This window comes from Leucoraja erinacea, chromosome 24 (genome assembly GCF_028641065.1).
Source record: "Leucoraja erinacea ecotype New England chromosome 24, Leri_hhj_1, whole genome shotgun sequence".
In the NCBI taxonomy this organism is placed as follows: domain Eukaryota; kingdom Metazoa; phylum Chordata; class Chondrichthyes; order Rajiformes; family Rajidae; genus Leucoraja; species Leucoraja erinaceus.
The window spans coordinates 12,441,037-12,467,659 of record NC_073400.1 but is presented as its reverse complement, the minus strand read 5'-3'; the positions used below and the strand labels follow the sequence as shown (position 1 = coordinate 12,467,659).

The following is a 26,623-nucleotide window of genomic DNA, read 5'->3' as shown; positions in this document are numbered from 1 at the left end:
TAGATCCAGAGACCCAGAGAAAAAGGACTGTTCAGAATATTGTAGACCTTCGTCAGAACTTGGAGGACACCATGACAAGTTTGAGGGGATCACAGATATCCCATAGGTATTGCATGAATCTAATTTTATTTCAATCTGCGACCTTTTTGTGATTAGAACAAACAATTTTATGTGACCATGCTTGTATATGTCCTTTGCGAAGCGTTCCCTATTTTTAGGATTCTCATCAACGTTGAAGAAGCTTCTAAACTGGTCGTCCATTGGCAGATAGTTCTGCCTAAGTATTTGCCAGAATCAACATCTACTGCTACCCATAGGAATATAAAGAAGAGCCGGTGAAGGAACTCAATGGGTGGCACGGTTGTGCAGCTGTACAATTGCTGCCATACAGCGCCAGAGATCCGGGTTCGATCCTGACTACGGGTGCTGTCTGTACGGAGGTTTACGTTCTTTCCATGACCTGCGTGGGGTGGGAGATTGCAACCTTCACGTGGTCCGCCCTGTTTTGACGAATGTAACCAACCCGGTGTGCACAATCAAATAAGATTAATAGAACAAGTTATCCTACAACTTTACGCTGTGCACGCCATAAGCAAAAGAAGATGATGACCTGCGTGGGTTTTCCGGGATCTCCGGTTTCCTCCCACATTCCAAAGACGTACAGGTTTGTAAGTTAATTCGCTTGGTGTAATTGTAAATTGTTCCTAGTATGTGGTGGATAATGTTAATGTGCATGGATCGCTGGATGGAATGGACTTGGCAGTCCGAAGGGCCTGTTTCTGTGCTATATCTCTAAGCTAAACTAAAAGCCCAGGCAGCATTTGTGGAGGGAAATCATCTGGACAGATGCCACTTGACGGATTGAGTTCCTCCAGCAGATCCCTTTCTTTGCTCCAGATTCCAGCATCTGTGATCTCTTGTGTCTTCACATCCTCGCGGGAATGTGCCATGGAGCCCAACAGGAACGGACCCGGCGCGCCGCCCGCGCCCTTGTGTGGCATCAGACCTGTTTCACCACCACGGACAAGGACCCAGTGGGCCACCGCCTGCAGAGAAGCTCAGAAGCCGCCGAGCTCGGCACCGAAGAGCAGAGAGTCAAGGAGGAGGGAGCCACTGGCGACGAAAGATGCGAGGAGTGGGCCGGTCGAAGAGGGACTGGGGTCACGCCACCAGCACCTTCAAGGTCGGTTGGCGGGCCAAGCTGTTTGAGAGCGATGGAAGAGGCCCTGCAGCAGCCTGAGGATCGCCTGGGCTTACCTAGATGGGGGGCGCTCCAGTACATCTCGCATGTGGACATTGGGCTTTGGACTCTCTCTGGACCTTTTCTTTTGTAAATGGCGCCAAAATATGGCAAAGGCTGCACGAATTTCTTTGTGAAATGCAGACTTGACAATGAAGTTCCATCGAATCATTGAACCATACTAATACCAATGCCCTCAGACCCTTCAACCTCCAAATCACATGCAGCCCTGCATCATTGAACAGTTTGGAAGCAACAAAGTAAGCATTTGCTTGACAGCAGAATCATCCACCTGATTTATTTTTCTTTCTGCTGGACGAGGAATTAGCATGGTCATGCATGTTGTTTATCTTTATATCATGCCATGTCTGGTGGTGGCGGTGATCGACAATCATTTATTCTACCGGACTCTGTCTGAGAATGAGTTAATAAGAATTCCACATTCTCCAAATAAATCTCTCACTTGCTTTTATGATCATGACAATCATTAAGGCAATTGCACTCTGAGCGGTGTTAGTGTCGGTCTGACTACCACACACTGCCAAGTGCTATAATCTTCATGTACCATCACATCCTGTATTTTCTTTTTTCTCCTGAAATGTTTTTTTTATTAATCTCCATGCTGGATCTTTTCAGCCAGAAGTGAATTGTGTTGATGTCATAATAAATTGATGTTCATGTACGAGATGTACTGCTTCAGTCTTGCATTGTTTTGGTCTATGTGGTCTGGTTTGTTGGTGTAACGAACTAGCTTTGTGTGAAGCTTTGGAGATCATTTGCCTCTGCTCTTATATAGTGAAAGGCTTGGATCGAGTGGATATGGAGAGGATGTTTCCATTAGTGGGAGAGTCTAGGATGAGAGGTCGTAGCCTCAGAATTAAAGGATGTTCATGTTCGAAGGAGATGAGGGGAATATTTTTAGTCGGAGGGTTGTAAATCTGTTGAATTCATTGCCACAGAAGGCTGTGGAGGCCGTCAATGGATATTTTTAAGGCAGAGCTAGATAGATTCTTGATTAGTACAGATGTCAGAGATTATGGGGAGAAGGCAGGAGAATGGGTTAGGAGGAAGGGATAGATCAGCCATGACTGAATGGTGGAGTAGACTTGATGTGCCGAATGGCCTAATTCTGTTCCTATCACATGAAATTTGTGTAACTCACCAATAATTTCCGGAGGTTTAAAGATCTGCTAATATTTTAAGATGAGAAAGTAAAAGAATGTGGTAAATGGTTCAAAATATTATGGACCTCCCTCCAATGAGTTAGCAAAGTCATCTAATCATTAGGCAGTAACTGCAGATGCTGTTTGGTTTATACCAAAGATTGACACATTGCTGGAGTAACTCAACTGGACAGAAGGGAATGAGTGACGTTTCGGATGAGACCCTTCTTCAGACTGAAGAAGAAGGGTCTCGCCACGAAACGTCACCCATTCCTTCTCTCCAGAGATGCTGCCTGTCCTGCTGAGTAACTCCAGCATTTTGTGTCTTAATATCTCATCCAATTATTAGCTGAGTAATAGAAATTAGAAAAGTCGTAGGTTTGGTTGCTTTTGGATTGAGTTAAATGATTGCTTGTTAGCCTCAGCATCTCCAGTTTAAGATGAAGATGGATCTGATGGTGAGTTTGATTTCCATTTTTAAAAAAAGGAAAAATATTGGAAAATATTATTAAAGTTTCACATGAATAGAATCCAGTGCATTTTGACATATTTTGGTTATGAAATCAAGTTAACATAACAATAAGATAACTGTAAAAAACTAATGAGGACTCAAAATATTGCTGTTATAGTTGTGATGCTTGATTTATTTTTGTGGAATTATATTATCCACTGTCTTAACCATGAAACTGCAAATAAATTGGTTAACATTATAAAAGCTAGGCAGTTAGATGTTAGATTAAGGAGTGCAGAAGTCCCTTGCTAAATAATTTCCCTCTGTAGGTATATTGAATATATCAATACATAATTATCCTGGTTATTAATTATAATAGTGCAATAAAACAGCCTGTGCTTTACTGAGGTCTCACATCATGATAATAATTAACATTTCCTCTTATAACTAGTATTATTTGGACTGTCTTAAGCCGTTCAGGCAGCATCTCTGGAAGACATGGATATGCAACGTTTCAGACTGAATAAGGGTTCCAACACAATCCATCGCCTATCCATTTTCTCCAGAGACGTTGCCTGTCCTGAAGAGATACTACAGCACTTTTAGTTCCATGCAAGATTTCATTGTTCGCTGTTCCTTGTGTCTCCTTCATTAGGAATATGCTGAGTTGATTTAATCCCATATGTGTTGCCTGGCTCTATGTATCTGAGTCTCTGCCATTTGAAGCCTATTAGGGTGCACCCAGGAGAGAGTGGCACCCTGTGTTAAACAATAACATTCCTGCTATTCTGGCACAGTGGTGAAGCCGAAGCAGATGGGTTCTCCAATATAGCAAGTCGTGCAATGGATCATGTTGGAACAAAGGTTCAATCCGGGGCTGCATTTGATGAGTGATGTGGAATGAGTGAAGTGGAAGTGGGGCATCACAGTGGCACAGCGGTAGAGTTGCTGCCTTACAGCTCCAGAGACCTGGGTTCGATCCTGACTATGGGTGCTGTCTATATGGAGTTTATACATTCTCCCTGTGACAACGTGGATTTAGTCTAGTTTCCTCCCACACTCCAAAGATGAACATGTTTGTAGGTTAGTTGGCTTCCGTAAAATTGTAAATTGTCCCCAGTGTGTAGGATAGAGCTAGTGAGCTAGGTGATTGCTGGTTGGTGTGGACATGAAGGCCTGTTTCCATGCTGTATCTCAAAAGTCTAAAGTCCAAAAGTCTAACGTGCAGCACTTTAAAAGTGTTGTGCATTCCAAATGAATTTGGAGCCTTTTCTAGTTGTAAATCTTACCGAGCAAAATGGTTGCCTGATATGGTTTAGTGACAGCACTAACTATATTTACTGTTGCTGATGAGCCAATCTTCAGAATTAACGCACTCGGACCACACCTGTGTGCTGTGTGCAATTTTGGATCCTTACTTAGAAAAGGATATTCTTATAGTGGAGGAAGTGCAGCAAAATATCCCCTGGGCTTGCGGTTCTGTGCAATGATAGATTCAGGATGCATGCAGGCTAAAATTGGACTAAAAGGAAGCAATTAAGGTTGGAGGTTTGGATGAAGCCAAACAATCCAACTGGTGGATTTAACATTGGATGGGGTGTGGTAACTGATTGTTCTTTCCTCAGAGTTTGGGCACAATGCACTTTTTGTGGTGAATCTAACGATCTGACAAACCACTTGAATAGGATTTCTTTGCTTACCAACGATATCTAAATTCTGCAATCAGCTGTTACGTATTTCCTGACCAACTGTCTCCACTTTTGGAAGACAGTAGCTCAGCAGATTACTGGAAACATTTTTACGGATGTGAGACTTAAACCGAGTCAAACCTTTTTGTAGAGGTTCGATTTCCCGGCATCTGGTGATCCGACACCAAAAAAAAGGATAATCCAGAGAAGTTTTACAAGGATGTGGCCAGGACACGTACGTGAGAATGCTGTTCATCAATTATAGCTCAGCATTTAACACCATTATCCCCTCAAAACTGATCACCAAACTCAGTGACCTGGGCATCGACCCCTCCCTCTGCAACTGGATACTGGACTTTCTAACTAACAGACCCCAGTCTGTTAGGTCAGACAACCACACCTCTTCAACCCTCACCCTGAACACCGGCGTACCACAGGGCTGTGTGCTGAGCCCCCTCCTCTACTCCCTCGTCACCTGCGACTGCACACCTGTATATGGTACCAACACCATCATCAAGTATGCAGATGATACAACGGTGATTGGCCTCATCAGCAACAACGATGAGTCGGCCTATAGGGAGGAGGTCCAGCTCCTAGCAGCATGGTGCGTTGTTAACAACCTGGCCCTTAACACCAAGAAGACAAAGGAGATCATTGTGGACTTTAGTAGGTCTAGGGGCGACACGCACACCCCCATCCATATTAACGGGACAGAGGTGGAATGTGTTTCCAGCGTTAAATTTCTGGGGGTCAACATCTCCGATGACCTCTCTTGGACCCGCAATACCTCAACTCTGGTCAAGTAGGCTCACCAGCGTCTCTTCTTCCTGAGGAGACTAAAGAAGGTCCATCTGTCTCCTCAGATTCTGGTGAACTTCTACCGCTGCACCATCGAGAGCATCCTTACCAACTGTATCACAGTATGGTATGGCAACTGCTCTTGTCTCCGACCGGAAAGCACTGCAGAGGGTGGTGAAAACTGCCCAATGCATCACCGGTTCCTCACTCCATTGAGTCTGTCCAAAGCAAGCGATGTCTGCGATGGGCGCTCAGCATCGTCAAGGACTGCTCTCACCCCAACCACAGACTGTTTACCCTCCTCAGGTCTCTCCATTGCCGGACCAGCAGGTTCAGGAACAGTTTTTTCCCTGCGTCTGTTACACTACTTAACTCTGCACCTTGGTGATTGCCAGTCCCCCCTCCCCGGACACTCCTTCTCTCAGCAAAATTGCACTACTGCTACTGTTTGTACATATATATATTTTACTGCTCGTTATTCTATGTTCGCTCTTCTGGGTGAGATGCTAACTGCATTTCGTTGTCTCTGCACAATGACAATCAAGAATAAATCTGAATCTGAATCTGACTTGCGGGCCTGAACTATAGCGAGATATTGGGCAGTCTAAGACTTTATCCGTTCAAGGTTAATATCTATCATCTTGTCAAAATGAACATTCAAAGCAATTTCTGATTAGCAGCGTAAAATGATCTCTCCAGATGCATGTCCTACTCTCTATTCTGGCTGAGTCTGAAGAAGGGCCTCAACCCGAAACATCACCAGCCCATGTCCTTCATAGATGTTGCCTGACCCGTGGAGTTCCTCCAGTACTTTGTCTTTCATTCAAGATTCAATCGTCTGCAGTTCCTTGTGTCTCCTCATGCTGAAATAGCACTGAAAGTGTTACAGCAGTAGGAAGCTTTCTCTGTACATGACACGCCTAAGGTGGGTGGTCAGAGAGTGGCGCTCAAGCACGGAGATCGTACCGCCCCTCCCTTACAGCAGTTTGTACGTTCCCCTCATGACTGCGTTGGATTTTCAAGGCTGCTCTGGTTTCTTCCTGCACTACAAAGACGACAGGTTTGTAGTTAATTGGCTTTGATAAAGTTTGTATATTGTCCCTCGTGTGTAGGATAATACTAGTGTGCGGAGTGATTGCTGGCCGGCGTGGACTCGGTGGGCCAAAGGGCCTGATTCTGCACTGTATCTTTAAAGTCTATCTTTATCCTGATCCATTCCTTCTGTATCTCCAACCCCTTGGTCTCAGCATTTTCCCAACATTTTTATCACTTCTGTAGGATAATTGGCTTTGGTAAAAATTATGAATTGTCCCTAGTTTGTAGGAAAACCCATATGGGCACAAGGAGAACGTACAAACTCCGTACAGACAGCACCCATGCCCCCGTCGTGGTAAGGCAGCACTACTATGTTGCCATTTTTGAGCACCTAAATGCCCCATTTACTTTATGCAACATGCAGGTTTGTGCATTATTAGACATCTGTAAATTGCTCCTCGGGTGTAGGGAGTTGATGCGAAAGTGGGATAACATAGAACTAGCTGGAACATGTGATGGATGGAAGGTGTGGACTGAAGGGCCAATTTCCCTGCTGTATCTCTCAACTAAACTAAATACAGCTGGAAGCATGGTAGCTCTTTTCTTTCTTGCAGCTCCAGTTATGTGTTAGCATTGCTGAGCACTGCTCCTGCTCCTGCTCCTGCATTCATTTCTCGTGTCACTTTCTTTGCAGTGCTTTGGACGCCGCCTTTGACAGTGACCTGACTGCGGAAGTCAATGCCAGAAGCCGCGGCACAAGTTCATCCAACCGATCCTCACCGTTGTCCTGGCGCTACGGCCAAGCCAGCCCCCGCCTCCAGGCAGGCGACGCACCTTCTGTGGGCAGTGGGTGTCAGCCGGGAGGGAACTCAGGCTGGTTTGTCCGTGGCGACTCCTCTCATTACTCCCACACCATGCCTATGCGGAGTTCCAGTAAATCGTGTAACATCTCTCGCTTGGACCTGGATTCTCTGGATACGGATGATGTGGACCTGAAGTCTATCAGTGGCGACATGTCTGGCTATATGAGTGATAGTGACTTGTTGGGGAAGACCATGAACGATGATGACATTACAACCGGGTAAGTTGCAATATCATCCCAGCGACATCCCACAGCACAACCTTTAAAATCGTCCTTCAAGATTTTCCTTCATGAGTTTATTTTAGTAAATGCTTTCCTCATGTTTAAAATTGCTGGGTTTCATGGAAGTGATGCTTGTGTCTTATGACTTCTAATTTTAGAAGGCATGTTTAAGTGACTTGGTTTTTAGCAACGATGGGTTAATTGCGGGAAAAAACTCAAAACACTGTCGGTACTGGAATACGCAAAAAGTCAGGCAGTGTTTGTGGAAGGAGAAACAGGGATTATTTTGTCACCTTTGCCGGATCCAACATAGGATATCAGTTATGTATTCTGATCAGTAATACCATTTAGAGTTGAGAATATTTCATTTTCTGAATCCTGCTTCAAATAAGTAAACTACTACCTATAAATTCAGTTACTTCTTATCACCATTTCAGTCGTGTAACTGGAAATCGATTGTTTTGTTCAGACTGAGGTGCATTCTGAAATGGTTGATTTATGTCATTCTATGAACATGGCTGCCCACTTTTAGGAAGTCACGCTTATGATCCTGAGGGAAACAAAACTTCTTTAGTTTAGTTTAGTTTATTGTCACGTATATTGAGGTAGATGAAGATCACCGAATTGCATATTCATGGGAAGAGGAATTCAGTTGCTTTCTTTCAACCTGCAGAAGTAGAGATAGTTTGGCCCTTTGCCAGTATTGCAGACTTCTCCAAAGTTCAAAGGTTTGGTTTAGTTTAGATTATAGTCACGTGTACCGAGGTACAGTGAAAGGCTTTTTGTGGCATGCTAACAAGTCAGCGGAAAGACAGTACATGATTACAATTGAGCCATCCACAGTGTACAGATACAGGATAAAGGGAATAACGTTTGTGCAAGATAAAGTCCAGTAAAGTCCGATTAAAGATATTCTGCAATAAGGTAGATGGTAGCTGAGGACCGCTCCCTATTTGTTGAGAGGGTGGTTCAGTTGCCTGATAGCAGCTGGGAAGAAACTGTCGCTGAATCTGGACATATGAGTTTTTGCACTTCTGTACTTCTTGCCTGATGGAATAGGGGAGAAGATGGAGTGACTGGGATGAGACTCATCCTTGATTATGCTGGTGGCCTTGCCGAGGCAGCATGAAGTATAGAATGAGTCAATGGAAGAGAGGTTGGTTTGTGTAATGGTCTGGGCTGCGTCCACAATTCTTTGCATTTTCCTGCTGTCTAGGATGGAGCTGTTCCTAAACCATACTGTGATGCATCCCAATAAAATGCTTTCTACGGTGCATCTGTAGAAGTTGATGAGAGTTGTTGCCGGACTTCCTAAGCCTTCCAAAGAAGTAGAGGCATTGTTGTGCCTTCTTGGCCATTGGTTCAATATGGGTAGTCCAGGACAAGATGCTGATGATATTTACTCCAAGGAACTTGAAGCTTTCAATACAGGGGTTTGCCTCATGATGCTGTTCCTTTGCAACATCCTTGGAGCAATATAGAAGAATGGACAGTAGGAGCACCTACAATTAGGCAGGTTAACCTTCAATGGAGGACGATGATTAACATGATCACTGGCATATGAAATGTCATTAGAAACGGGAATAGTGCCGGAGGATTGGCGTACTGCGCATGCTGTTCCATTGTTTAAAAAGGGGTCCAAGAATAAACCTAGCAATTATAGACCTGTTAGTTTGACGTCAGTGGTGGGCAAATTAATGGAAAGGATACTTAGAGATAATATATATAAGCATCTGGATAAACAGGGTCTGATTAGGAACAGTCAACATGGATTTGTGCCTGGAAGGTCATGTTTGACTAATCTTCTTGAATTTTTTGAAGCGGTTACTCGGGAAATTGATGAGGGTAAAGCAGTGGATGTTGTATATATGGACTTCAGTAAGGCCTTTGACAAGGTTCCTCATGGGAGGTTGGTTAAGAAGGTTCAATGGTTGGGTATTAATGGTGGAGTAGCAAGATGGATTCAACAGTGGCTGAATGGGAGATGCCAGAGAGTAATGGTGGATGGTTGTTTGTCGGGTTGGAGGCCAGTGACTAGTGGGGTGCCACAGGGATCTGTGTTGGGTCCACTGTTGTTTGTCATGTACATCAATGATCTGGATGATGGTGTGGTAAATTGGATTAGTAAGTATGCAGATGATACTAAGATAGGAGGGGTTGTGGATAATGAAGTAGATTTTCAAAGTCTACAGAGAGATTTATGCCAGTTGGAAGAGTGGACTGAAAGATGGCAGATGGAGTTTAATGCTGATAAGTGTGAGGTGCTACATCTTGGCAGGACAAATCAAAATAGGACGTACATGGTAAATGGTAGGGAATTGAAGAATGCAGGTGAACAGAGGGATCTGGGAATAACTGCACAGTTCCCTGAAAGTGGAATCTCATGTAGATAGGGAGGTAAAGAAAGCTTTTGGTGTGTTGGCCTTTATAAATCAGAGCATTGAGTATAGAAGTTAGGATGTAATGTTAAAATTGTACAAGGCATTGGTGAGGCCAATTCTGGAGTATGGGGTACAATTTTGGTCGCCTAATTATAGGAAGGATGTCAACAAAATAGAGAGAGTACAGAGGAGATTTACTAGAATGTTGCCTGGGTTTCAGCAACTAAGTTACAGAGAAAGGTTGAACAAGTTAGGGCTTTATTCTTTGGAGCGCAGAAGGTTAAGGGGGGACTTGATAGAGGTCTTTAAAATGATGAGAGGGATAGACAGAGTTGACGTGGATAAGCTTTTCCCACTGAGAGGAGGGAAGATGCAAACAAGGGGACATGACTTGAGAATTAAGGGACAGAAGTTTAGGGGTAACATGAGGGGGAACTTCTTTACTCAGAGAGTGGTGGCTGTGTGGAATGAGCTTCCAGTGAAGGTGGTGGAGGCAGGTTCGTTTTTATCATTTAAAAATAAATTGGATAGTTATATGGACGAGAAAGGAATGGAGGGTTATGGTCTGAGCGCAGGTATATGGGACTAGGGGAGAATACGTGTTCGGCACGGACTAGAAGGGTCGAGATGGCCTGTTTCCGTGCTGTAAATGTTATATGGTTATATATGGTTATGGTTATATTGTAGCTGCACCGTATCTGGCACACACTGTTGGGGTGCATTGTAAATGTATTGTGTTGTCGTATTAAAGCTGGAGCACTGCAGGATGAACAGGGACTAATGACATGAACTAAATTAACGTTTGATAGTAATTAACCTTTTTTTCCTTGATTGAATGTAAATTGGTTCAGTATTGTTCTATCAAGTAATAGCATTTAATTGGTAAGTGATTATTTTCCTCTGCCAGAAATCAGGTCTTTATTCAAGTGCCTCTTATACTCCTTTGTTCAGCCATTCATTCCCATGAGGTTTAAGAGACATGGTGAGTTAGTAGGTTGATAACCAGAGGTACGGGCTTGTAAGTTGGAGAAGTTGTAGGTTTAATTATGGATTAAATCAGGTTTATTTTTAACTGCTTCTCTTAGTAATAGTAATCATGAACTGTCAGATTGTTGTAATTTACAACTGAGTCACTCATACAGTTTATGGAAGGAAAGCTATCTCTTAATTCAGTCAGTTATGTCCGTGAATCCAGATCCAACTCTTAACTTCCTGTTGAGTTCAGGAACAATTAGGGGAAGCTTATGAATATTGGCAGTGCTCATGCAACAGCTTTACGACTTGGGGGAAAGAACAATGATTGCCACTAGTGAAAAGTTTTTAGATCTGAAAATGTGAGTTGTAGTTAGGTGATTGATCCAAGATATAAGAAAATGAAGAACTTTCCATTCTCTGAAGATCACTCTTACCTTTTGGTTGCTGATTCTAGTACAATGGATGTGTAGTTCAGAATTACAGCGAGGAAACAGGTCCATCGACCCACTGAGTTCACACCAACCATCGATTACCCGCACATAAGATCTATGTTATCCAATTTTCACATCGTACACACTAGGGGCAATTTGCTGAAACCAATTAACCCACAAACCTGCATGTCTTTGGAATGTGGGAGTAAACCGAAGCATCTGGAGAAAACCCACGTGGTTACAGTGAGAACATACAAGCTCCATTCAGACAGCACCTATGGTCTGGATCAAACCTGTGCCTCTGGTGCTGTAAGGCAGCAGCTCTACCACTGAACCACAGGGCCGTCCAAATGTTGAGCTATTTGCAGCAATATTTTACCAAAACAAGAGATGACTGTCTATTACCCATATATAGATGTTCAGTCTCACCAATTGGTTTGGCTCACTTAAATATTTTATTTAGCTTTATCATTCAAAGAATAACGTTTGTCAACAAGGAAACAGTTAACTCGGAGAGGCAAAAAAAACTTTTGCTTTTGCAGGTGTTTATGTAGAAAAATATCAGAATGGGCAGCTTAGTCACATTAAATAATTAAATATTAAGCTCTTACATTCTTCCCATCACCATAAAATAATGTCCTTTATATTCCTCTGTGTTCCCCGGCTGTTCCAGATGTTTTCGAACCACAGGGGGATGCAAGCAGCTTAAAGAAAGGCAGCTGGTAAAAGATTTATAGGAGCGACACAAGTTGATTTAGCCTCTCGTTGTTTTGTTCTTCTCCTCCTTCCCTAAGGGCAGTCCTTTACTTCAATACAGTATTCACAAGCGCTAGGAATGAATAATCAGAGCATAGGTGGGGGGGATCCATCTTGATCCATTGCTCTGAGATGTAACTCTATGGTGCGGTTACAGTGTGCTTCATAACGCTGCTTAAAATAAAACACAGAATTCACTTTGGCACAGCGGTGGCGTAGCTGCCATACAGCGGTCAGAGACCCACGCTCAAGCCTGACTACGAGTGCTGTCGTTACAGAGTTTGTATGTTCTCCCGGTGACCACGTGGGTTTACTTCTAGTGCTCCAACATTCGAAAGACCAGCAGGTTTGTAGGTTAATTGTCTTCTGTAAATTGTTACAAGCGTGTAGAATAGAACTAGTGTGAATGGATGATCGATGGTCGGCGCAGACTTGGTGGGCCGAAGGGCCTGTTTCCATGCTGTCTCTCGAAAGCCTAAAGTCTAAAGATTAGAGGGCATAACTTGAAGGTGAAAGTTTAAAGGAAATATGTGGGGCAAGCCTTTTACATGGATAGTGGTGTGCAACTGGAACGCACTGCCAAGGGTAGTGGGAGACAGGTCTGTAGGGTAATTGGCTTCAGTAAATTGTCCCTGGAGTGTAGGATAGAACTAGTGTATGGGTGATCTTTGGTCGGCGCAGACTCGATGGGCTGAAGGGCCAGTTTACACGCTGTCTCTCTCTCTAAACTATACTTTAATTGAGACATTAAAGTTTCTTGCAATGTTTACACTTCTTAATTCAATTCACCAACCCAGCATAGTAACAAAATAATCACAAAATGGTGTAAAATGCTGTCCAGCAATCTCACAGTAAATATTCCTGATGCAACCTGTTTTGACGTTGAGGTGTGATTTCCAGAAGAGTTTGCTGGTGTCGTGAAGAAACAACTTCAGTGGATTATTTATGAGAGGTGGCAAGAAATGACCTCGATGTGGTAATTGCACATGTATTAACAGGTTAACTGTAGATTCTCCGAGAAAGGAATATCTGCGTATTTTTATTCTTTCAAGTGCTGTGGGCTTCACCGGTTGAGCCAGCATTTAAATTGCCGGTCCCTAGTTGCCCTATAGAAGGTGGTGGTGAGCTGCCTTCTTGATATGTTACAGTCCCTGAGGTGCCTCTTGGGGAGGGAGTTCTAGAATCCAATGATGGTGAATGAACGGCGATATTTATATTTCCAAATCAGGTTGGTATGTGGCATGGAGGGCACCTTCCAGGTGAATAGTGAAAAACCAGGACAGAGTGGATATGGAGAGGATGGTTCCACTAGTGGGATGTTCTAGCACCAGAGGCTATGGCCTCAGAATAAAAGTATGTACCTTTAAACTTCGGAGATACAGTGCCCACCGAGTCCGTGCCGACCAGCGATCACCCCGTACACTAGCACCGCCATACACACCAGGGACTATTTACAATTTTACCAAAGCCAATAAATCTACGAGCCTGTAGTGAGAACATACAAATTCCATACAGACAGACCTGTAGTCAGGATCAAACCCAGGTCCCTGGCACTGTGAGGCAACGACCCTGCTGCTGCACCACTGTACTATCGCAACACTTGAGGATGTTTCTGATTCATTCAGGGAGATGGTTCCCTTTGAATTCCCCAGTTACAGTTAAGATGAGAAATTCAATAGGGTCAGAGAGAAGGGTGGAAGCAGGTGTGGGATTGGGGAAGTGGGAGAAGGTGATTAGGACAGAGAGTGACTTGGGGGGAGGGCTATTATGGTTGGGGAGCTAGAACAGAGCTCTGAGATAGGGGTGTGAGCCTGCAGCTTGGAGCTGAATCATCGTAATATTAGTGGTGTCAGTTTTGATAAATTTAAAACTGAACTGAAATCCTCTGGGCCCATTCTTTCTTCACATTACGTCCATTAATTAATGTATTTCAGTTCCAAAATAAATCTGGAACGGCATATATAAGTCATTGCTTTGTTAACTGTTCCCATTAAAAAAATGTATTAAGCTATTTGATGAAAATATTGCTTTGATTTAGAATTAGGTTGGGGAATATTTTTTGGATTAGGCAGTGATGTGCAGAATATCATCCTCTACTCGAGGGCTAACTGGATGATTGCAGATGTATTTCTAAATCTACGGGGATATTTTGGAAAATTTAGGCTGAGCATCTTCACTGAAGCCCAATCCTTTTGCCTCTGCATGCTGCAAATGGTGGGCTCACAGTGGCGCAGCGGTAGAGTTGCTGTCACAGTGGCAGAGACGCAGGTTTGATCCTGACCACGGGTGTTATCTCTATGGAGTCTGCACATTCTCCCTGTGTGGGTTTTTTCTGGGTGTTTCGGTCTCTTTCCGCACTCAGAAGATGTGCGGGTTTGTAGGTTAATTGCCTTCTGTAAATTGTCCCTAGAGTGTAGGTTAGAACTAGTGTACAGGGTGATTATTGGTCAGCGTGGACTCGACAAGAGCCTGTATCTCTAAACTAAACTTTTTCACTGTGCCTCAGTACACGTGACAACAATAAACCTAAACCTAATTTAATCTGTGTTAGAATGAACTTAAATGTAATTATGTTGGTCCAGTTTCTTAATACAGTTCAATATCTAAAATATTTACTTTTGGGGATTATTTGATATATTGCAAAGTCAGGTAATAAGTATCAATTATTATGAGGCTTGATTAAACTAAAATATGTGTCCCATTAGCGTCAATGAATTATGTCATAGAGTGATACAGTGTAGAAACAGGCCCTGCAGCCCAACTTACCCACACTGGCCAACATGTCCTAGATTCACTAGTCCCACCTGCCTGGTTTTGGCACATATCCCTCCAAACCTGTCATATCCATGTACCTGTCTAACTGTTTCTTAAACGTTGGGATGGTCCCTGCCTCAATCACCTTCTCTGGCAGCTTGTTCCATACACCCACCACCCTCTGTGTGAAAAGATTGCCCCTGAGATTCCAATTAAATCTTTTCCCCTTCACCTGAAACTTATGTCCTCTAATCCTCAATCTATTCCTCTCATGATTTTATACACCTCCATAAGATCACCCCTTAATGAATCATGTGATGAATCAGTTATTAAGTATTAGTACATGCATAAATCATTCTAAAATGCCTACAACCTCTAAATTACTTGAGATTTGCAGCTTATCGGGTCTTGGCCAAAATGGGATTCATAACATTGTGTGGTTAATTGAGATACAGTCACCAGATCAATAGTTGGGCAAATAGTATTGGATGAACTCAGCAGGGCAGACAGTTACAGTCTTCCAGCACTTTGTGTTTTGCTCAAGGTTCCAGCATCTGCAGTTTCTTGTGTATTCATTTTACTGCACATTAGTTATTTGAATGATGCAATTGTAAAAATTGTGATTTAGTTCACTGAGGTAAAAATGTACGTGTACATATTTTTAATGTGAATGATTTAAAACTGGCTGAAAGTTCTTTACCTGTAAGAAATACTAGACTAAGTGGGACCCGTTGGTTCCCATGTTCACACAGGAAGGCTGGTCCCCCAACGCAATATTCCACCTCTACACCAATTCCAATATTGGTGGCCAGTGGGGGGTGGGGGCTTTCTGGAGCACTAGTATGGGTGTTGTGGGCTGAAGGGACTGGCTTCTAGAGGGCTAGTATGGACATTGTGGGCCGAATGGATTCTCGGGCTGGCAGCTCAGTCACTCAGGCCTGGTGGGCTGGCAGTTAACTCACGGCTATTTCTTGAAATTCCATTTCAAGCAGAGTGCAGGCCACCAAATTCAAATGCAATTTCATGCCATTTCAAGCAGAGTGCAGGCCACCCAATTCAAATGCAATTTCATGCCATTTCTAGCAGAGTGCAGGCCACCAAATTCAAATGCAATTTCATACCATTTCAAGCAGAGTGCAGGTCACCAAATTCAAATGCAATTTCATCCCATTTGGGATTGATACTCCTGCCCCCCCAGAAAGGGCGTTACCTTCATCATGGTGATTGACAAGCGAGAGGGTCAATCAGCTGATCTCAAGATTTTTTAAACATTCATAAATTTTTTATTTTTCATCGATCAGAAAAATCCTCGGGGCTGGCTCAGAGGAGGAGGACTATGAGTAAGATGGCCAAAAATCATAGTGATAAATGGTAAGGTTTTTTCTAAAATCAATATACAGCGCAGACAGGAAGTGGTCAAGAAGAGACTTTTAGTTATTTAGACATCAAACGCATTAAAAATGTACCTGAAAGCTTCTGCAACCAATTTTACACCAGTCCAGGTAGGTTTTTAGTTTAGTTTAGTTTATTATTGTCACGCGTACCGAGGTACAGTGAAAAACTTTTTGTTGTCTGCTATCCAGTCAACGAAAAGACAAAGATGTCTGAAGGAGTATTCTGACCCAAAATGTCACCTATTCCTTTCCTCCAGAGATGCTGCCTGACCCGCTGAGTTACTCGAGCATTTTGTGTCTATCGACAAAAGGACTATACATGATTGCAGTCAAGCCGTCCATAGTGTACAGATGCAGGATAAAGGGTATAATGTCTAGTTACAGATAAGGTCCAGTAAAGTCCGATTTGAAGGTCTTCAATGAGGTAGATGGGAGGTGTAGGTAGGAACTGCAGATGCTGGCTTAAACCGGTTAAACACAAAAAGCTGGAATAACTCAGCGGGACAGGCAGCATCTCTGGGGAGAAGGTATGGGTGACGTTTCGGGTTGAGACCCTTCTTTGGGTAGATGGGAGGTCAGGACTGCTCTCTGGTTGGTGATAGGAATCAGCTGCCTGATAACAGCTGGGAAGAAACTGTCCCTGAATCTGGAGGTATGTGTTTTCAAACTTCTGCACGTCTTGCCTGATGGAAGAGGGGAGGTGTGCCACGCATTTTACGGAGATTGCACCACTCCATGAAAACAGTCGTACAGTTTCATTAAATAATAATTTGAGAAATGTTGGTGTCAAGCATGCTGCTATGCAGGGACTGTATGTTGTCTCTCGTAGAGCAAGCAGCGCGGAGCCTGGATGGTTTGGGATGATGCCTTCTTGCCTTGGGCAGTAGCAAACTGGATTAGCCCATCAATGGATAGCTCTGTTGGAGTGGCATCACGGGAGCTGATTGCTGTCATCTCAAGAGAGTACAGGGGGTTTGTGCTCCCAAAACATCTGGCACCCCCTTGGGCCCAGGCTTTGGTGACCTAGCTTCAGTCTGCCAGAGGACAGATCACACAGCTGCTGTTATACAATCTGGGTCACTAATGCCTTTCAGAGAACCCAATCCTCTGTCCTTACTCCATCTGGACTATATGTACAATGATAGCGAATATGAATAGTGAAAGGCCTGGATAGTGTGTATGTGGAGAGGATGTTTCCACCAGTGAGTGAGTCTAGGACCAGAGGCCGCAGCCTCAGAATAAAAGGATGTACCTTAAGAAAGGAGATGAGGAGAAATTTCTTTAGTCAGAGGGTGGTGAATCTGTGGAATTTGTTGCCACACAATGCTGTGGAGGTCGTCCTATAGATATTTTTAAGGCAGAGATTGTTTTATTCCTGATTAGTATGGGTGTCAGGGGTAACCTACGGGGAGAAGGCAGGAGAATGGGGTTGAGAGGGAATGAGAAAGATAGATCAGTGAGTTGATGGGCAAAATGGTCTAATTCTGCTCCTATAACTTATGACTGTAACTCTGGGCCAACAATGTTATTGGTTCTTAATGTCCTCCTCAGTTTAGGGGCAATAATAGATGTACAGTTAAGGCCACCGTTGCTGGCAGCATTCATGACTCATGAATGAGTAAAATAACTCTGAGGCCTCTGGCAATGGTGGGGAGTTCAACACCAGGCTGCAGAAGCTGGCCCTGAATGGCAGTGTACTGAGATTCCATTATAGCTCCAAGACATTGAATGGCCTCTTCCTGTGCTGCATTGGCAACTGAGACCTCAACATGATTTGCCATAGATAGGGTAGAGTCGTAGAGCGCGGAAACAGGCCCTTCTGCCCAACTTGCCTATGCCACCCAATATGCTCTACCCACACTAGTCCCACCTGCTTGTCTTTGGCCCATATCCCTCTAAACCTATCCTGTCTACGTACTTGTACGAATGTTTTTTTAACGTTGTGATAGTACCTGTATCAACTTCCTTTCCATGGCAGCTCGTTCCATATACCTACCACCATTTTTGTAAAAAAAGTTGCCCCCTCAGTTCCCGTTAAATCTTTCCCTGTCATCTTATAAAAGACTTCGTACATTTACCCAACCTATTCCTCTTGAGATCTTACACACATCTATAAGATCACCTCTCATCCTCCAGTGCTCCAAGGAATAGTCCCAAAGTAGATAGTCTGATTCTTCTTCCCCTGAGTGTAAATGTCAAAGACTGGAGGGCATAACCTCACGGAGAAATGAGCAAAGTTTAATTGGGCAAGTTTTTTTTACACAGAATGGTGGATACCTGGAACATATGGCCAAATGTAGTGGTAGAGGCATATACGATTGTGTGTTTAAGTGGCTTTTAATTAGGCACCAGGATATGCAGGAAATGGAGGGATAATGATCATGTGCAGGCAGATGAGATGAATTTAGCTTGGCATGTTCAACACAGACGTTGTTGGCCGTATGGCCTATCCTGTGCTGTCCTTTACGTTCTATGATCTACAGCGCTAAGTATATATTCATGAAATTGCTTATGTTCAAAGAGTGTCATGAGGAAACCTGTACACACACAAGATGCAGCAGATTGGTGCAATTGATAGAGCTGCTGCCTTACAACACCCCAGACCTGAGTTTGATCCTTACCTCGGGTGCTGTCTGTGTGGAGTTTGCACGTTGTCTCTCTAACCTTGTGGATTTCCTCCGTTTTCTTCCCTCATTTCAAGGACATGTTGATTTGTAGGTTATTTGACCTCTGTACATTGCCACCTAATTTATAAGGAACGAGTGAGAAAGTGAGATAAGGTAGAACTAATTTGAATGGGTGACTGGTGGTCAGCAGGGACTCAGTGGGCCAAAGGGCATGTTTCCACACTGTACCTTTCTTTCAATAAAGTTACTGCATTGTCATAATCATCTTAATCACTTGGACTCCTCGTATTACTGTCATTTACTGTGCAATGGCTGATTGGTTCGCTTGGGGCCATATTACTTTAAAAGTAGAGAAGCATTAGACATACAAAAGCAAACAAGGGAACGCCTCCAGTTTATCCCCCCCCCCCCCCCCCCCTTCTATCCCCCGCACCTCTACTTTCAGCCTGAAGAAGAGTTCCGACCCGAAACATCACCTGTTCTTTTTCTCCATTGATGCTGCCTGGCCCGCAGAGTTTCTCCAGCACTTTGTGTCTATAACAAAGGGAACAACCTCTATGTGTAGGAGGGAACTGCAGATGCTGGTTTACACCAAAGAGAGACACAAAATGCTGGAGTAACTCAGCTGGACAGACAACATCTCTGGAGGGAAGGAATGGGTGACGTTTCGTGTCGAGACCCTTCTTCAGACTTGACCAGATTGAAGAAGGGTCTCGACCTGAAACATTACCCCGACATTTTGTGCCGAACAATCTCTATGATGGAATTAAATGTAAAGTAGATTTACATCCCAAATGTGATTAGTGGAAGAGTACTACCACATCTCATTACAGATGCAAAATAAATGACAGAAGTCTCTGCAAACACAGACAAGTGCTGCTTTGTAGAGACTCCGTTTTCTGAAATCAATAGGAAATGAAGTCTTGCAATTGCCAATGTGCTGGTGGCATCATTTGTATGCCACAGCGATTGTTTGGGGGAGCTAAAGTCCTTAATCAGGACTATCGAAGTAGCTGATTTTGGATTTTTTTTAATCATAGGACTCTAAAGGACGTGTTTTGCAGTACAAAGATGGCTTTTAAAAGCATGGGAAAGGTTCAATGGGCTTACTTAAAAACCTCTTTTCAATACATCAGATGACAGGATACCGATGGCCAACGGAAACTGAATACTGACTGGATATCTCAGGACAATATGGGTTGTGTGTGGATATAATAGAAAGTAATTGCAGTCCTTAAATTAATCAAGCTGGCCATAATTACTAAATGAGTGAATAAGTACATTGTTATTTCTTGAAATCTATTAATACTATTCACTAGTTGAGACAAATGAAGTTAATGAGGAGGCCAGTATGTGCAGTCTAATAATGCTGATCAAGTTGATTTTATTGTGTCTGAGGTAAGCATGCTGGTTACAAAGGGGCCTTTGATTTGTAATTGAACTTAAATACGGTAAATCTACCCCAAATCCAGCATAGAGCTTTGATTGTGATAGACTGGTAAATTTTGGGGGTATTGGATTGGATTGTACTCCTATAATAGCCAATGGCTCCATCTTTCCTTGACCATCCTTGCTGGCCTTTATTTGTTCTTTTCAGACCTTTCATTCTTTTGTTCTCCGTACCTTTTCATACTTCTAGTTTTCCTCTCCCCTGACCCTCAGTCTGAAGAAGTGTCTCGACCCGAAATGTCACCTATTACCTTTCTCCAGAGATGCTGCCTAACCTGCTGAGTTACTCCAGCATTATGTGTCACACATTTATTGAGCTTTCTTTACGTATTGCACAGTGGCAAAATAAATTATACTGTGAATACAAGTATAAATATTTATCATACCTGGCCCGTAGTCTAGATTCTGGCGACAGAAGGAACTGCAGATGCTGGAGTCGTGAGTAATGCGCAAAGTGCTGGAGGAACTCAACAGGTCAGGCAGCATGTGTGGAAGGAGTGGACAGGTGACATTTTGCCTGAGGCAGGAGGGGTATCAGCGCACACATGCCTATATTGTTCAAACATCATTGCAAGGTTGCAAAATCGTGCAATCATTCCTCCAGTATGTGTGAATCCTATCGGGGCAACAAGACCAGATCATGATTGATAGTTGCTGGTGAAACATTCTGATGGTCTGATTTGACCCAGGAATGGTTGTAAACTTGGACAAAACACAAAGTGCTGGAGGAACTCAGTGGTCAGCCAGTATCCGTTGGGGGAATGAACAGACAATGTTTTGGGTCAGAACAGGAAGAGGATCCTGATCAAAAATGTCACCAGTCCGTTCCCTCCGCAGATGCTGCCCGACCTGTTGATTTTCTCCAACACTTTGTGGTTTGCTCGAAATTCCAGAACCTGCAATTTCTTGTATGGAATTGATGCCCTAATTTGACCCAGGAATTATTGTGGACGTAAGCAAAACACAAAGTGCTCTAGAAATTCAGAGGGTTAGGCAGCCTCTGCAGAGGGAATGGTCAGGTGATGTTACAGGTCGGAACTAAAGGAGGGCCCCCATGACCTGGAACATCGCCTGTCAATTCCTTGCACAGATGCTGCCTGACAACTACTTATTAAGCGCTGAGTTTCTTTAGCGCTTTGTGTTTCGGTCAGGGCTCAGGCCACTTACTTCCCTTGCTTTCTGAACCCTGTCTTACATTCTGCACCAACGAGTGAAGAAAATGCCGCACCATCGGAAATTCCAAATAATGCCGGATTATTGGAGTTTTACTACAGCTGTGAAAATCTCTGTCACCAAATTAGATTCCTTTCAAATGCAATCCATCTTTTTCAGTCAGTGAATAATTCTGTGACATGCAGTGCTGAACTTTGCAGCTCCTTGCAAAATCCCAACCATCTTCAATCTAGATTGTACATGCATCAATAGGATCAATATACATTGGTCTCTATAAAGATAATGTGTTGTGGAAGTAATGGTGATCAGAGCAATAACTTTGACAATGTTTCACCTTAACCTGGTTAAACATCGTAAAAAGTGCAAAGGCATGGCAAGTTCAAAGATGTTAATCTTGTGGGATAACAGAAGCAATCTGGTCACTATTATATTAATAGCCTGGAACTAATAAAAGTGGATTATTATGCCAGCAGCTCTGTGTACTTTTGACCTGTAAATTAAAGATAAATGGAAACATGTTCACTATGGAAGTTGCTTCCTTATTTTCTATTATTTGCATTTTTAGTTGATTACATCATTACTGCTAGATCTTACAGATTGAACAGATTTGGTCAAATCACAAAGCTTGATCAATGAGAAACATGGATACAAAGTTACACTATTACTGTTGATTGATATCACACTTTGCCCATTTTGCTTTATTCCACTGTTTTTCACACAATTGGTTATATTATTCTGGCTAAAACTGGAAACCATTGCCAAAACACAAAATGCTGGAGTAACTCAGTGGGTCAGGTAGCATCTATGGAGGGTTTCTGGTAACCATTCCTTCGACCCAAATATTTCTGTACAACAGCAATTGAGACATAGACTTTCAAGTGAATTTAAGTTCCTATTAAAATACCGTGCCTCATGAATTTTTGAAATTTGTTTCAAATCATATTTTCGATTTCTTGCCCATCCTCAGCTAGCTTAGCACGATTCATTGCCTGGAAAGGCAAAGAAAATGCAACTCAGTGGGGCTGTGCAGTGCCAGAGAGAGTGTCTACAGTCAGTTGGTAAACTGTGGTGCAAGGTAGGGATTGTGCCAAGTACCTGTGGGGGAACGAATGGCCCAGTTTGGATCTTTTTCTTGTACGTGACTAATCCCACTGCTTCATCTAAAATAAGTAGTTGTCACAGCAGTAGCACTCCATGTCAACAGTTTTATTTGTCGTTGCAAAAGAGCTTTCTAACTCGGTAGCATTTGGATCATTTGAATTTGAAGCGATTCCCACCCAGTGTAGGACTTTTCTATGCAACTGCTCCTTTTGACTGCAGCTGTGATTGATAGCATTATTTTGCTTCTGTTATGTGAAGTTCAGTGACATCAGTGTCATAATTAACCACAATTACGCAGTCAGAGGGCAATCACTGGAAATAGCTTGCAGGCAATTAGTTTTCACAGGACAATGACCAAGAGACACTATTTGTGCTGTTGAAGTTGTTACTGTCAGTGCTGTTTTACAATCTGCTCGATGTTTTGAATTGTTGCTGTTTTGCAGCTGCAGTATTGTACATGTCATCTGGCAGGTTTTTAAAATAAGGACTTTTTCGATGTGTAAAAACCCTTTTTTTTATAATTGGCAATAGCATCTTTGGAAACATTCTCCTAAACAATTAGATATTCTTCCTTGGAACTGGGATCGGGGTTATTAGCTTCAAATAACTATATTTTATACAATATTTGAAGCATGGATGTGCATGCAGCATCAACTAATTTAAAAAGCAATTAGCTACCAATAGGGCAGCACAATGGCGCAGCAGTAATGACCCAGGTTATGGGTGCTGGCTGCTGGAGTTTATATGTTGTCCCTGTGACCGTGTGTGTTTTCTCCGGGTGCTCCAGTTTCTTCCCACATTCCAAAGACATGCATGCTTGTAGATTGATTGGCTTTGTAAATTCTCTCTTGTGTGTAGGATAGAACTAGTAACGCAGCACTGGGCGGTATGGTCTCGGTGGGCCAAAGGACCTGTTTCCATGCAGTATCCTCTGATGTGCCTTTTTGACTGTGGAGGAGGTACTTCCTGCTGCAGCTGAGGAAGCACAATCTGCCACAAGCAATGATGGTCCAATTCTATACGGCCATCGTAGAGTCTGTCCTCACCTTCTCCATCATGGTCTGGTTTGCCTCAGCAAAAATACGTCTCGGACTAGAGGCCAAAGCCTCAGAAAAAAAAGATGTACCTTTAGAAAGGAGATGAGTGAAATTAATTTTAATCAGAGGGTGGTGAATCTGTGGATATTTTTTGGCACAGGTGGTCGTGGAGGCCGTCAATGGATATTTTTAAGGTGGAGATTGACAGATTCTTGATTAGTATGAATGTCAGGGGTTGTGGGGAGAAGGCAGGAGAATAGGGTTGAGAGGGAAAGATAGATGGATCAGCCATGATTGAATGGCTGCGAAGACCTGGCCTAACTGCTCCTATAACTTAAGAACTTCATATTTCGATTGGCACCAAAAACCCATACAAGCTGAGTGTGACCAAGGGAAAAGTACAAGCCGTGAGTGTGAGCAGTGATGTATCACGGACAATCTGCCAAAACATATTTCTCTCTCAGATTCATTTCCTGAGTTGAATTTAGCAAACAATATCAAATAATAATACTTCGTATATTTGTTTAAAATGATAGCTAAATTCCAATTCAACCAAATTTATTTATGTTCAAAACATCCACTTCTAAGATTCAGCTTCTTGGGCCTTAATGATTTTAAGATAAAGATTGTTATTGGCCCAGATTAGATGGGCAGTGAAAATAGCAAGGTTAAATGAACAATGTTGTATTTGTTCTGGGGTTCCATGGTGCAATGGCATGCAATTTCCATTAGCTGTTATTGACTGAAAAGTAGAACATTTATTCTTGCATGACTTACCCTTTGTAGATGCAGTAACAATATGAAATGAACGTGCTTAGTTTAAAATTGCTCCAATGCTGGCTTCATTTAACTTACATTAGTTAGGGAAGAAATTTAATACCGCATTTTACTTTGTGCAATTCTGTAAGTTTTACATAATTGGGCTCCGCGTATGTGGATTTTCAGCCAGAATAATGTGCGTATATAACTTTGGAAAATGACCAAAGGCATTTTACATGGGTGTTATTCGTTAAAGCCAGATTGCCTCACTAATATTGGGACTGCTGACTGAAGGTTTGATCAAGGAAATAGAATTTTGCAGAACATGTTGAAAGAAAGGAATAGGGGGTTACGAACCAAATGTGGGGAAATGTGAGTAACATAGGTAGGTTAGACAGTCGGTGTGGCCGTGTTGGGCGTTTCTGTGCTGTACAAATCTATGATTCATTGAAGATGAAGCAGTTAAGTCACAGGGCAACCAGTGGTGGAAGAGTGAAAATAGAGAATGAATTAGAAGCTCACATTAAGGGGTATAAGAGAGGATATTAGCTGGAAGCGATTGCAGGGCTAGGAACGGGCAAAGTTAGAGGTGTTTAATTGAAAGAAGACTCTGAACATGAGAAGCCCAGGATTCCAGTGGTATGAATTGTCTCGATGGCTGGTCATGGAAGAGAAAAAATATTATTGATAATTGCTGTAGCCCTTTCCCACTCAAACCATTTGGAGCTGAACTTGTGTACGTTCTTCATCTTCTTTTCCATCCACGTGGATGTTACATCTCTTGACAGCATGTAGGGGCCTGTGTCTGGTTGTGAAACATTCACTACACTACATGCCTCAACCACAAAACACTCGTAGCAGATTTGAGGAGTGATGTCTAAATTGCTGTCCAAGATATTGTGCTAGATTGTATTCAGTCCCTGACGCAAGGGCGACAACCATTTATGAACCTTTTGTTGCTGTGCATCTCACATCAGCCTTCGGCCATGGTTTTGTGGTTGCCCTACAGGAGGAGTGGGCCACAAGTTGGCGTTCAGGCTTTCAAACATTACATCCGGAGAATCATCCGCTCAGCATCATGCTGACAACTTGGTTCTGGTCCTGGGAATTAGGGAATTTCAAAGCTCATCAAAGATGCATAGATTAGTCGGTTGATCGGCCACATATGGGATGATACAAGACTAGTATTTGAGATCAGAAAGACTCCTGGATGGTATACGGCTGTTGTTGGCAATAGGCTTTACCAATGAGGACCCAAAAACTGCAGATGTTAGAATCTAGCATGGGACATACAGTGCTGTTGTAACAGCAGGTTAGGCAGCAACTGTGGGGGGGACATGGATAGGTGACGTTTTGGGTTGCAACCCTTCTACGGACTGAAGAGTCTGATTTCTCCAGTCCAGAGAGGGGTGCCGACCCGAAACTTCGCCTATCCATGTCCTCCAAACATGTTGCCTGAACCATTGAGTTACACCAGTACTTTGTGTTCGAGGCTTTACCAATTAATTCTTCTATGAATTCCATACTCTAAATGGCGAGAAGAAAAAACCTGTCTGTTTTAAAGGAGTGCATGACTTCAATTTGATTATGGCTGAAACTTTGCCTGAAGACTACACCTTGTTGATTTTTATTCTGTTTGTTGTACATTAATATTTCATTCAAGTACAAGCCACTTGATCATAAGTTGCTGCTGTCTTTCTGGATCAGTGAATTTCCTCACTTTTTTACTTTGGCTAGAACTAAAAACTGTATTACGTTATGGAATTTACTGGTGTTGTACAAGAAAGAAAGATTTGTATTTATCTATTTCTGCTTACTGTCCCTTGTGGAAATGCCAGATTGTTTTATATATAAAGAGGCCCTTCTGAAATGTTATCACTGTTAGAATACAGTGCAGAATACATGAAAAGCAACTTACACACAATATGCTCCCATAAACTGTATTGTGATAAAGAGCAGATAATACGTTTTGGTCATACGGTGTGTGAGGCATGTATCGGTTGTGAAGCCTGGAATAGCTATCCTGCTATGGTCATAGAGTTATACAGAATGGAATATTGCTGCCAAACCGGCCAAGGTGCCCTGTCCACACCAGTCCCACTTGCCTATATTTGGCCAAATATCCTTCTCAATCTTTCTATCCATGTATTTATCCAAATGTTATTTAAATGTTGCGATATTACCTGCCTCAACCACTTTGTCTGGCAGCACATATATCCACCAACCTTTATGTGAAAAAGTTTCCCCTCAGGTTCCTCTACCCTGAAATCTAGATCCTCTGTCCTTGATTCCCCATCTCTGGATAAAAGCTTCTGTGTATGTATCCT

The 26,623-nt window shown here is 42.8% G+C and overlaps 1 protein-coding gene across 1 annotated transcript in view; it reads left to right on the top strand.

Annotated features, from left to right (window-relative positions):
* Nucleotides 1-26,623, top strand: part of LOC129708650 (neuron navigator 1-like) — a 512,158-nt gene that overhangs the window by 228,794 nt on the left and 256,741 nt on the right. Inside the window, exons 7-8 of the mRNA XM_055654539.1 lie at nucleotides 4-106; nucleotides 7,070-7,456. Of these exons, the coding sequence (XP_055510514.1) occupies nucleotides 4-106; nucleotides 7,070-7,456 (490 nt within the window). The remainder of the gene's footprint in view (nucleotides 1-3; nucleotides 107-7,069; nucleotides 7,457-26,623) is intronic.